General features: G+C 36.6%; 2 protein-coding genes across 5 annotated transcripts; both read left to right on the top strand.

Moving 5' to 3' along the window:
* On the top strand, positions 570-8007 carry LOC104779961. Of its 3 annotated transcripts, XM_010516126.2 has the most exons (20): positions 570-753; positions 1416-1498; positions 1813-2150; positions 2336-2581; positions 2821-3011; positions 3089-3260; positions 3406-3543; positions 3620-3791; positions 4080-4216; positions 4315-4491; positions 4661-4771; positions 4867-4986; positions 5101-5257; positions 5460-5620; positions 5712-5798; positions 6006-6334; positions 6429-6510; positions 6640-6782; positions 6920-7142; positions 7321-8007. In XM_010516126.2, exons 3-20 carry the CDS (start codon positions 1830-1832, stop codon positions 7639-7641), a joined length of 3288 nt encoding a protein of 1095 aa, XP_010514428.1. In that variant the 5' UTR covers positions 570-753; positions 1416-1498; positions 1813-1829; the 3' UTR covers positions 7642-8007. The 3 variants fall into 3 exon arrangements, with proteins under 3 accessions (XP_010514428.1, XP_010514427.1, XP_010514430.1); XM_010516125.2 differs by lacking the exon at positions 1416-1498; XM_010516128.2 differs by lacking the exon at positions 1416-1498 and having other exon boundaries at positions 571-753; positions 6643-6782.
* Positions 9997-11664, top strand: LOC104790384 (protein OSB1, mitochondrial-like). Of its 2 annotated transcripts, none has more exons than XM_010516129.2 (4): positions 9997-10322; positions 10556-10700; positions 10887-10974; positions 11189-11664. In XM_010516129.2, the coding sequence occupies exons 1-4, from the start codon at positions 10030-10032 to the stop codon at positions 11449-11451; spliced, it is 789 nt and encodes a 262-aa protein (XP_010514431.1). In that variant the 5' UTR covers positions 9997-10029; the 3' UTR covers positions 11452-11664. The 2 variants fall into 2 exon arrangements, with proteins under 2 accessions (XP_010514431.1, XP_010514432.1); XM_010516130.2 differs by having other exon boundaries at positions 11192-11664.

Here is a 13345-nt window from a genome sequence, read left to right on the forward strand (position 1 = left end):
ATTTGATGATGTCATACCTTTTGCCTTGAATACACCAATTTCCCATTCCCACGACTTATAAACAAAATCACATTTATAAGTTCATTTAAGAAGCATATGAACTTATTTCTTTCCTTTGTTTTATACATCACTTTTGTAGATTACTCGATCTACACTTATTAACTTTACCGGAAGAGATAATGCCGAGACACTTGGTGACTATTATCGAAAAGAAGAGTTGAGACAGTGAGATTGTTTTACACTTTTACTTTTACACGTGTATTATTTATTCTCCTCTTCCCACCTAATTTATATCAGCTGTCTTTTGTTTTTTCCCTCTGTTAAACGTTTTTTCCTGAAATCTAAGTATTTTTTTCAAATTTTCTTAAATATTGAGTCGTTTATAAAAAAATCCAATTATTAAAAATATTTAGTTAGGTAACAAATAATATCCCCCTCAGTTATACAACAAATCTCCTGACATTTGTGTACACTAAAAATTTAAAATTCTAGTTCTCATTCGTGTATATCCGCTCTTCTAAAACGACGTTTCATCACTGGTAACTTTAGACCCATATAGTCCAAATACAGCCCATTTAGCTAAATTAAACTCAACTGCACCCGAACCTGGATCCGATTAACGCAGGATCTCCTCCCTCCTCAATTTCAGTGAGGAGCCTGACCTCCGTCGCACCGTGCTCCCATACCTTCTTAAACCGCCGGTTCTAATGTCCCTGGACATCGCGTAGTGTCTTCTCACCATCTTCTTAACCGGTTAGTTTCTTACTCACTCGTATTCTGAAATCACACGCCCCAAATGATTTAAAAACTCGTCGATATTACCAAATTAAGCTCTTAGCTTAGCATTGATGGCGAGATCCAAACTATAAAATGTTTCCTTTTTACTCATCCCTTATGCTAAACTACTGTTACTAATTACTATATTAAGCTTCTTCCATTTTGGATCTCACTTTTTTTTGTCCACTATATTATTAAGTTTCCTGATTTGTATAGTTTCAGTTTTTGTTCTGTGTAATTTGGTGCATAAACTGATTTGAGATCTAATGCTAGTACAGTATAGTGGAATTTTTTTTGGTTGTTAATAAAATTTGGGATATTCTCACTGTTCTTCACTTGTGTGAATCTATTGGATACTTAAAGATGCATTCTTGTTTTAGGAGCTATATGCTTTGTTTGATTCTCTGTTTTTATTTTATTTTTATGATAAGTGATTATGATGGTCACATTGGTCTGTTTAATGAATTGGTCTGACACCTCTTATGCTAGTTTATTCGCTTGATTTATCATTTTTTTTTCTTAAGCCTATGTTTACCAAAAAAGTTATAAGTTAAATTCTATGTTTAAAAACAAAAACAAAACTCAAGCTAGTATAATCTCACACGAAAGCTCTCTCTCTCTCTCTCACACACACACAGATCTATCCTCAGTTATACAACAACTACAGAGATCAAGGAAACAAGAGCACTTTCACTCTAATCGGATTTTTACTTTCCCCCTGGTACTCTCCAAAGCTTATAAATTGTAGATTTAGGAAGTTTTCACAGGAATCGACGGGGAGAGACAACAGTGAAAAACCCTACTGATTTGAGATCTAAAGCTGATTAATGTACAGCTGATATTTTATTTGGTTTTGAACTTTACTGTTTATGGTTCGTCACTTGTGTGATTCAGTTTGATACTTCAAAAAAAAAAAAAAATCGATTTATTCTTGTTTTAGGAGCTCTCTATACTTTGTTTGATTCTCTGTGTTTTTTTTTTTTTTTTTACATTATTATGAGTGAGTATGATCACATTTGGCATGTTTTTATGCAGAGATATATACGATTGAGATGCGTGATGTAAGATTTGCTATGAGCAGCCAATGCTTTAAACCAAGGCTGAGGATAGTTGGCGTTGTGATTTTAGCGGCATGGATTGGGCTTACGGCTTTGTTTGGTTTGCTTAAACCTATAAAGAATGGTTGTATTATGACTTACATGTATCCCACTTACATTCCTATCTCTGTGACGGACGATGCAACTCCCGGAGGAAGATATGGACTCTATCTTTACCATGAAGGTTGGAGGAAGATTGACTTTAAGGAGCACCTTGAGAAACTTAGTGGAGTTCCAGTTCTTTTCATTCCAGGCAATGCTGGTAGCTACAAGCAGGTAAGGATCACTATAATAGCTGAAGTTGGGAATTCCTTAACTAGCATTTTTCAATGTTATTGTGGATCCAGTTGTTTTCTTTTACTCCAGAATAATGTAGTATATCCCGATTCTGTTGGGAGCTTGTCTCTAGATTACATATACCAGCCTCCTTATATCCCCTGTAATATATATTGTTCATGCAGGTCAGGTCTGTGGCAGCAGAGTCTGATAGAGCATATCAGGGGGGTCCATTTGAGCGCACATTTTATCAGGAAGCTTCTCTCTTCCGTGGGGGCGGTGCAGATACAGAGTCTGTAGACTATGATTTGCCTAGTCAATACAGCAACAGACTAGATTGGTTTGCTGTGGATCTTGAAGGTGAACATTCTGCAATGGATGGTCGCATTCTTGAGGAGCACACTGAATATGTCGTATATGCCATTCATAGGGTGGGAATTTTTGATAGCTTAGCTTCATTCCCTTCACGAAATTCTTAACTAAAAGTACAGAACAATATTATTTAAATTGTTAATTGCTGGGTGTATAGATGCTCTTGTGCGTGGGAACTTCTTTTCCCAAGTTTCATCAAACAAAGTTCTCTAAGATAACAGAACATATAGCTTGGAATCTTGTTTCCAATTAAGTTTATCTCTATTGATCCCTTATTCTATCCACTTATTTTCTTCAGATTCTAGATCAATATAAGGAATCTCATGATACCAGAGAAAGAGAAGGTGCTGCTGTGTCTAGTAACTTACCAGATAATGTGATACTGGTTGGCCATTCTATGGGTGGTTTTGTTGCCAGAGCTGCTGCAGTCCATCCTCGATTGCGGAAATCAGCTGTGCAAACCATCCTAACTCTCTCAAGTCCACACCAGTAAGTTCTCTCAATGCTTAACAAGTGTTAACGCCAAAAAACATGGTTTAGGTTTTTATGTGTCTAATTTCATCCAGATCACCTCCTCTGGCATTGCAGCCATCCTTGGGGCATTACTTTGCTCAAGTGAATCAAGAATGGAAAAAAGGGTATGAAGTTCAAACATCTCCTGGGGGAAGTTATGTGTCTGACCCGTTACTATCCGGAGTTGTTGTTGTATCCATTGCCGGTGGCTACAATGACTATCAGGTCTGAAAAATATCCACCAGTATTTTGGTTTATTTTGATGTTTGGTTCATTCTTTATGTCGTGATGCTTTCTTTGATTGTATGTTAGTTCCAGTGGATGAGATTTGAACTTTTCTTAACGCTTAAGATTTTCCCGTTTCCCTCAGGTTCGATCAAAGTTAGAGTCACTTGATGGCATTGTCCCTTCAAGTCATGGCTTTATGATAAGTAGTACAAGCATGAAAAACGTGTGGCTGTCAATGGAGCATCAAGCTATTTTGTGGTGTAATCAATTGGTTGTTCAAGTAGGTAAAAATTCCCTAATTTGTAATCTGGAAAATGCCATGTTCAATGAATTTTGAAATTTCGCATGCCATGCAGGTTTCACATACGCTTCTTAGTTTGGTGGACTCGAAAACTAGTCAGCCATTTTTTGATACTGAAAAGAGACTTTGGGTTTTAACCCGAATGCTTCAAAGTGCATTAGCTCAAAGTTTCAATGGAATGACACCCATGAAAGTCTCTCATGAATTAGCCATGGTGGCCTCAAAAGGTATGAATACTCTACCCTGAACATATGTATATCTTGTTTTTTTCAGAGTATAAGACTTCAACGAAAGGAGATAGTATTTTCTTATAGTTAAGTTACAAGCTTGTCTGATCTTGAGGGTGATTAACATCTATCAGTATATGTTGTCAAGTAGTGAAAATATAGGTGGAGGTATCTTTTATCTGTCAAACAGTTTTCTAGGCAATGGCTAATTATGAAACAATGTCATTAGGTGTCCTTATTACTGTGGGTTCATGTATTCTCTTAATAGTCTGTTTTTAACCTTTCCAGGCTCTGAATCACAACTCTCTACGTGTTCCCTGGATTGGAAGGATGATGCTCTCGATAGGGATCTATACATACAAACGAGTACTGTTACGATTTTGGCAATGGACGGGAGAAGGCGCTGGTTGGACATAGAGTTATTGGTCTGTGCTGATAGTACTCCCTTGGGGATGTGATTTTAGACCTATATATCACTTCAATGTCAATATCGATCTCGCATGACACATTTTCTGTACAATAGGGGTCAAATGGAAAGAACCACTTTATCTTTGTTACAAATCTGGCGCCGTGTTCTGGAGTAAGACTCCATCTATGGCCTGAGAAGGAGAAATCAAATTCAAATTTACCGGTTTGTGAAAGGGTCGTAGAAGTTACATCAAAGATGGTTCTCATCCCTGCAGGCCCTGCACCAAAACAGGTTAATATATACACTGTCTGCTAAAGTAATTTAGGATATCAGTTACAACATTGTGAGATTTGTCTCCACGCTTATTTTCTCTGTGCATGTTCTCTTCACATTTTCCAAAGGAAAGAAGATCAATTAAGCATTTTCATTTACTAGATTTCTCTGTGTATATGTTTACTAGTCAGAACCAGGGAGTCAGACCGAACAAGCTCCCCCATCTGCAGTGCTGAAGCTGGGGCCTGAAGAAATGCGCGGATTCAGATTCTTGACTATCTCAGTTGCGCCTCGCGAAGTATTTTCTCACCTTGATACATTTGCCTTTTTTCAAATTCAGCAGTTTTTGAATGAAAAAAACGTGTAACTGGAATAAGACCTTCTCTTGCACAGGCCATTTCTGGTAAACCTCCTGTAGCAGTTTCCATGGCAGTAGGGCAGTTCTTTAATCCTGAAGAAGGGGCCGTGGAGGTCTCATCTCAATCAATGCTCTTATCCACGTACTGGGCAAAGGTTATCATTCTGAAAAGAGACAACACTCTCCCCTTGTATCTCCAATGCTTTTAAATTAAGCTAAGTGAAATCATTGGTTAACTGATTATTCAGTTTTGGATTAATTTTCTGCAGGAAATATTTTTGAAGGAGGACCATCCTCTAGCTTACAACTTATCGTTTGCTACCAGCTTAGGTCTATTGCCCACAACGCTGTCCCTGAAAACTGCTGGCTGTGGCATTAACACTTTTGGTTTACCAGATGGCGAGACAGGAGACTTGGAAAAGGATAGTGAGTATTCCAAACCTCTCTTCAATCGTAGAGATTTTTCTTTCTATAGCTTTTATCTCATAGTTTTGTCATTTAATCTTCTAGTCAGCATCTGCCTAGATTTCCAGTTCTCGTGGAATAATATATTAGTCTTCGGTTTGTAAATTTAAAAATTTGCATTCCCCTATCTGAGTTGTAAATCTCATTTTTGTTCCATTTTCAGAGCTCTGCAAATTGCGTTGTTTCCCACCTGTTGCTCTTGCCTGGGATTCTGCTTCTGGACTTCACGTTTTTGCAAATATCTACAGTGAGACAATAGTTATTGATTCATCACCAGCTCTTTGGAGTTCTCAGAGTTCTGAGAAAACTACTGTTATGCTTCTGGTCAGATTTTTTTTTTTAGAAAAAGCTAGTCTGTTATTCTCACTGAAACAGAGAACTCAAATGTTTCTTCCGTTTCCACGCCCTTCTACAGGTTGACCCTCATTGCTCATACACTGCAAGTGTTCATGTCTCTGCTCCAGCCATGTCCAGCAGATTTGTACTTCTGTATGGTCCTCAGGTATCTTTATCCTTAACCCCTTGAGTATCAGATGTACACAGTCACATGATACTAATTATGCATGTAACGTGCTATAAAATTATTACAGTGCATGAGACTTACCGCAAGACTTCCTCTCCAAACTTGATTACCATTTGTTTCTTAAATACGAGATTGCTTTCTTCATAAGGGATTGAACATTTCTTCACGTGGCGTCTGATATTGCAGATAGTTGGCTTCTCATTTGCTGTCACAGTTTTCGCTCTTATGCGGCAAGCTAATCAATGGGACAACAAACTATCTGTGCCACCATTGCTCTCTGCTGTAGAGTACAATTTAGAAATGCCATCTCCATTTCTGCTTCTAGCTGCTTTACCTCTTATAATTTCATTGTTCTACTCCTTCCTAATGGCTCAACCATTCCCTCCCCTCACAAGCTTCACAGTGGTCTCGTTGATCTGTTTTTTGATGGCCAATGCCTTCATCAGTGTGTTAATTATCGTCTCCAGATTTGCGTTTCAGGCGTCGGCCCTTGTCCACACCAGTGTTAAATCAAGGTAATTGCTTTGCTTTCATCACTTTTTTTTGGTTCAATCCAAAAACTTCTTACCGCTGTCCAGAAATAACTGAATAAGTGTCAATTTGTTGCAGGTTCCAAGCTTTGGAACGAAACTATTCTCTTGCTTTCCTTCATTGGTTTTCTATACTTTCTTCCAGTTTCGTCTGTTTAAAGGTTTGCTTTTCGATTTTGTCCTTTACTTAAAGCCATCTAATATTAACCGCATGCTGTCCTTGCTTAGCATTGAAATATAGGCTTTTAGTTTATCATCAAAATGAGGTACTGAGATTCTGTTTCTTAAAGCAGGCAGTCCGAATTCTGAAGCTCAACACAACAATTGTTATGACACTAGTCGCAGTTACCTTGGTGTCCTTTCTACATCCAGCTTTGGGTCTTTTTGTACTCCTCGCCTCTCATGTTCTTTGCTGCCATAACGCCATGTGCTGGTACGCAAGCGTTCTATCTTTTCAAATATTGTCATGTGAGATAGGAAGATGCCTCAAAATTACATAGAAAATCATCAATCAGAAAACGGTAAGAGGCAATTGAAGCTGATGGTAATTTTCATTTTTTGTTATGGAAGTATCGTGATGGCATCGAGGAGAAAGGAATCAGTGAACCAAAAAAATGAAGACGAACGTAAAACACGACATGCTTCAAGCAGAGAGGATCCCGTATCAGGAGATTTGTCTGAAAAGTCATTCATTGAGACGCAAGCAGACATCTTCAATCACAGGCACGGCCTACTAATATTGCATCTCCTAGCAGCTTTGATGTTCGTACCCTCTCTTGCCGCTTGGTTCCAGGTACGTTTTCCATGTCCATATTCAGGCATTCTTAGATTTAAAAATCTGATTGACTCTATTGAACTAGTGAAAGTGCTTTGTTTTGCGGTTTACTACTCGAGTTTTATGTCTTTTTAGCTTATGACCAAAACCTAAAAAAAAAAAAGGCTTGATTGATGTTTAATGGAATTTCTTGTAGCGGATCGGAACAGGACAAAGCTTCCCTTGGTTTGCTGACTCTGCTCTTTGCGTTGGTGTAATTTTCCATGGAATACTGAACTCAAGACCCGAGTCTAGCAGCCTTCGCTCTTTCCCATTTCTCTCAGGACACCAACTCGGTCCCCATCACATCTATCTTCTCGCCGGCTACTACTGCTTCTTCTCTGGGCTAGAGTTGGCTCCATACAAAGTGTTTTATGCGATAGCTGCTTTAGGCTATATCTCTTTGGCTCTTAAGATCTCGCAGGTGAACAAGAACGACCTTCGTTTCCGTACCAAAAGCAGAATACACAGAAACTGAGTTTTACAGTCGCATGATATAGCGCACATTTATGTGACCCACAAATAGCGACTCGACCCTAAACGCTCGAAGATTTTATTTTCAATCGGTCAGGTGGGTTGATTAGGAAATTTAGAAATAAAGTCAGGAGAGTTTTGTTGCCGTTTCAAACTTCTCCAAGAACATTAATTAGGGTTTGTTTTATTGGGTTGTACCTGTCTTGTGTTGTTGTTTTGTATTTCTCTCTTTTATGTATGTTATTGTTATTACTAGGAGCTCGATTACTTGAACGGTTGAACCTGACTACTATGATAAATATTGTATGATTTTTTGGTCATAGGTCAGTCGAGAGATTATATCCAATGTTTTTGATCGGTCATTTGCTTATGTTTATTGGGATTCGAATTTTTTTTGAATTGTATATCAAATTGACTAAAACGAGTTGACATAAATCTTTTCCACAAAGCAATGAAAATTTTAAAAGCAGAAACAACTGTCATGAAAAGCCAAAAACAAGGAATTTACGGAATTCAGATTATGAAGCCAGCCACCAGAGCCACAGTGGCTACGGCCAAGCCGATGAAGATATCGACGGCAACAATGACGGCGGAGCTTGGTGTTGTTGCGTGGTCATTGCTGTCGTTATCGTATTGGGCCGAGACCATGGCAATCATCAATGCCAGCACCAGATAAGCTCCTGTCAACTGAAAGAAGATCTTGTTCGTCATTTTGAGGTCTTTTGTTGTAGGTAGTTCATTGTGATTTTCTGAAAGTGATTTGCTTATATAGAGACCATTGATATGTGAATGTTAGATATTGAAAGTGATTGTTTATTTCAAAGATATTTTTATACTATTTTTTTGTGCCGGCTTGATCAAGTGATTCTTGATTATATTTGATTCTGACTACTTTCATATTAGTTTAACGGGGGAAAAAATAGTTGTATTGTATCTTCCAGAAATGAAAGAGATGACCCATCATCAACTAGGCAATATTCATCTTTTTTTTTTTTTTGCAAAATTTTGATTTCAAAAACCGCCCATTCAAAGTCAAAATATTCATCAGTTTTGGAAATTTTCAAAAGCGACTCATAGTTCGTGGTGAGCAATGAATGAAAGACGAAGAATATGATATTGTTGTTTGGTTGTCATGAAACTGAAGCAAGTATAAGTACTAAAAATGTAAATCAATAACAGTAAATTAATATCATTAGGCGATAGGAAATATATGAGATTCATAAACAAGGGATATATAAACATCGTTTATGAACTCAAATCATTGATGTATAATTGACCCATTGTTGTGGCACCAACTACTATGCTCAAGCAACTCAACTGTATACCCCAAGTTATAACGTATCGCTTTTCTATACTAGCTCATTCAATTTAACAAGATTTTGGAGAGTTAATCAACCCAAAAAATATGCAAGATAACAAATAACTCATACATTATTGATCGGCAAGCATAGATGAAGAATTAAAAAGATAATCTCTATATTCAATCGACACATATAGCATTTCAGAAATGCTTTGAATCCGTAGGACCCAGTTAGATGAATGATGTAGTATAGACGCAGAAGTTGCGATTTTTGCATTTTCGTAAAATAATTGTTTTTTTTTATATATATAATTCAAACGGTTGTAACAGTTCATCGTAGTGTTATTTTTTTTCAATATATTTTATTCATATTTTTTTATCACAACTTTTTTCGTTATGAATTTATAATAGGTGTGTCTATTTAAATAGTCATGCTTTTTGAACTCTCTTATATATTTTTCTCTTTATCACTAACTAACAAGTTCGTTGAAACAAATTTTTTATTTTATGTTGAATCTAAATAATTGAATACTAATTTAAAATATTCAACGTTATTCTATAATCTAACTAAAAAATTAAAAATGATTATAGCAGTAGAGAAATTTAATACATCTTAATATAGAATTTGCAATTGTGTCTATTTATCGTAAATTTTTGTTACAAAAAATAATTTAATATTTAAAAATAATAATAACAATCTGAATTAATGAAAACAACATTTCCGACATTTCGTAGTACTTTTTTGTAAAAAAAATAGTTTTTTTTATAAAACTCAAACAGTTGTATTTGTACATTGTAGAGTTATATATTTTCACTATATTTGATCCATATTTTTTCATCACAACTTTTCCTCCTCAAAAATAATTTCTAAAATTCAGAAATTTCTATAAGAAATTATAAGTCCTTACAAAGTCCAAATCAATGATTTTAAGAATGCATATTAGCAGATCCAAATCTAGTGGGCTTAACATTTAATGGGCCTAAATTAAAATATGAAAATTAAAGCCCAATAACAGGAAACAAGAGGAAGATCAAATGAGCGATTAGAGAAACAAAAAACAAAAAAAAATGCCCGCACTCCTTCTCGAGTAGATGAACACCTTCTTCAAACTCGGAAGCTTGATTCAACGCACTGCTTCTCAAATCTCTTCGTTGTCTTTCCCTAAATCTCGTTTCTTCTCCGATGGAGAAAGTGCGGTTTATCATCACGCGCGTTTGTTCAAGAAACCATTATCGACGAAGCTCAACTTCAATCTTTTCAACTCCGTGAGCCTTATGGGTTTCGTTGATCGACCCGTACGAGTCATCGACACCGGACCCGATAGGTTCGGTGTTTTCACTATGCTTAGATTGAAACACCCGCTCTATCCTAACCAGAGCTTTAGGTAAGGTTTGTTCGATTCGCGTTTCGATTATGTAATCTCTAAGTTTGTTGCTTAATTGAAGATTAGGGTGGCCTTAGTTTGGGATTAGAAACTGTATTCTTTGGATTAGTTAGCCTTAATGATGTTTGATTATGATCTGTAATTGTTCCTAAGCCTTGTGATTCATTTGAAGATTGATGAGAGTTTCCTTTTGAATTAAACTTTGTTAATGTGATGATGCAATTCAATGACAGGATATATCTTAGTATGTGGGACGCGGTGGCACGGATGTGTATAGCGCATTTGAAGCCAAATGATTACATACTTGTTTCAGGCCGCCTTGCTTCTTACAGCAAGAGCTCCAGCGATGAATCTTGCGGCTTAGATTTTGGTTACCAGGTATTTGTTTCTTCTTGACCATAAATATTATCTCAAATCTACTTCCACCAGCTTCTTCTTCTGATGTCTTGTGTAGTTGAGATCCGTTTACATATATGTTATTAACTTCATGTAACTGTAATGTTAATAATATGTCTTCTTTGTTGCTTAAAAATCACCAGGTTTGTGAATTGTGAATGATTGCAGGTTAATGTGACAGAGGTGAATGTTGCAGCGGTACCACCAAGCCACGCCTTAGATTCTCAGATGTACGAAAAAACAATATCTGCAGCAGGTTATTATCTCTTCTACTCATCATCCCCTGTATTAATAATGAATAGGAATCCACATTGAAAGGTGTTGTATACAGTATCTTCTGGTTTCGAGTTCTCGGGTTTATGAAAATAGTTATATTCAGTAGTTTTCAGTGTTGCATACAATTTGTGAGAAAAGATGATAAATTTTCCCGCTGAGATGAGGTTGTGTGTTTTTTATTCCTGTTTCCTTAGAAGATGGTATAGAAGAATCCAAGAATGATGAAATATACTTGTGGCAAGTCTTCTTTTCGAATCCAAACGGGTGGTGGGACAACAGAAGAAGTAAGAAGAACCCAAGGCAACCTGACTTTAAGCATAAAGATACAGGTGAAGCTCTCTGGCTTGGCTCAGATTTACCGGATTGGGTTACTAGACGACTTGAATTGTTAGACCAGAGAAAGCGTTTCGACAATGAGGAAAGAACACGTCGTGCCAATCTTTCCGAGTGGCTTTAGGATGAGATGTTCTTGGGGGTATTACAAGTGTGTTATATGGTAAAAGGTGGTACTTTTGGGAACATTATACTCATCTTAGTGCTCACTCAGACTCCGAGAGTCAGTCACATGTCTCAACTGTGGCTGTTTAGTGTTTATATTGCAAAATACATTAATTGGTTAACTCTATTAGTTTGAATATGAAGGAATTTAATTGATTATTCTGCAAGTGAATCATTTTCTTTTGAATCGTGTACGATAAATCTTATTGGTAAAAAATTCCATAATTCCTAAAGAATTTTAAACTTTGACGTCATCTATATTTATACTTTTTAGTTCAGCGGATACACAGAATAATGCTGGAAAAAAAACAGAGAGCTACACTAAAACAACATATTAGAGGAGCCAACAAAATTTAGTCTTACCCACACACTTGAAACCACCTGCGAAGGAGGCCTTCAAGCGGATGTGATCCCATCACTTAGCTTTTCATGATGAATGGTGTATCCGTGTATACTACTTGAGTAGTATACAGATCCGTTTATAATATATGCTAAAGGAGCCTTGTACGAATCTGAACTGAAATCGTTTATGTATCTCCTGGTTATTGATTGTACTTGGGTTTATAAGTTTCATTTAATTGACTTTTAAGTGCTGATGACATGACCATGCGTGTTTTTGGTTTTTCCTTAGAAATGTAATATTTGACGTTTCTTTTACGTTGGAATAGGACGGAGGATGACTTGGTAAGCATTTTATAAGGAAATGCCTCAGGGGGGTGCCATCTGAAGTTGAAGGGCTAGCTTAAGCCACACGGCACTTAGACTTTTCTACTTTGCTCACTGAGAATGATTTTTGTTTCTAGTTTCTAAATATCTCATTTTATGGTCTTTTGACGTCAAGAACAAGTTTAGTAGTCGCAATCTTGCAAGTCAAGTCTATTGGATTTGGAAGGACGCATACGATTTTTAGTGGGGAAGAAATTTCATCGAAAAGACTTCAAATCATCAAGTCAATGGTGAATGGACCTTCATGTTTTTGTTAAAATGTAAGAGCTCAACGGTTTGGATCTTTAACACAGAGTATCAACCAGAAATTCAAACAACTCTCTTTTTATTAGAAAATAGATTTTTACAGGTTTTTTCCTTTAACTCTATTTTCTAATCTTATTAAGCTCTTAGCCTCCTTTGAATCTCCAAGCTATTCTTTCTCAAAGCTTAAGATTCAATGCTAGGATCTCTCAATCTATGAAGTGCTGATCTTTCTCAAGACCCAGCCTCCCCTATTTATACTAATTGGACTTAGCCACACAATAGGCTAATTCCCAATTCTAATCAGACTAGGAATTGTTAATTTCCTTTTTATAATTTAGGTAATTAACAATCCTCATAAAGAAAGTCTTTAGTCTTCTAGAACCTTCCTCTCGCTTCTCGAGTCTTTGCTTGACCATTAAATAAATTTCCTTCTTTGAACTTGAACCTGCTGATCCATATCTTGTACTACTTTTGTTTTAGTACATCATCTATGTCAATAGATGCATCTTCAATCTCCCCCTTTTTAACCTTATGCTCTTTCAAGCATCCATGATTTATAATTTGCAGCAATACTAGACTTCACACACAAACTTATCAAAAGTCTTTAAGACCAACCTTCAAAGTTTAACACGAACTAAAAACATCCCAAAAGAAGTTCAGTGTTTAAAACAAACAAAAGAAAATACTAGCTTGATGCTACCCCGCAAACTGAGACTAGCTTGATGCTCCCCCGCAAATTGAGACCTACTCCCCTATAAACCGAGACTAGCTTGATGATTCTTCTCCCCCTTCTTGAAGAGTATACATGTTAAAAATCAATCAGAGCATCTTTGACATGGGATGATTCTGAGTCAATCGATGTATCATTCCGAATAAAGTCT

This window comes from Camelina sativa, chromosome 6, assembly GCF_000633955.1.
Source record: "Camelina sativa cultivar DH55 chromosome 6, Cs, whole genome shotgun sequence".
Classification (NCBI taxonomy): Eukaryota; Viridiplantae; Streptophyta; class Magnoliopsida; order Brassicales; family Brassicaceae; genus Camelina; species Camelina sativa.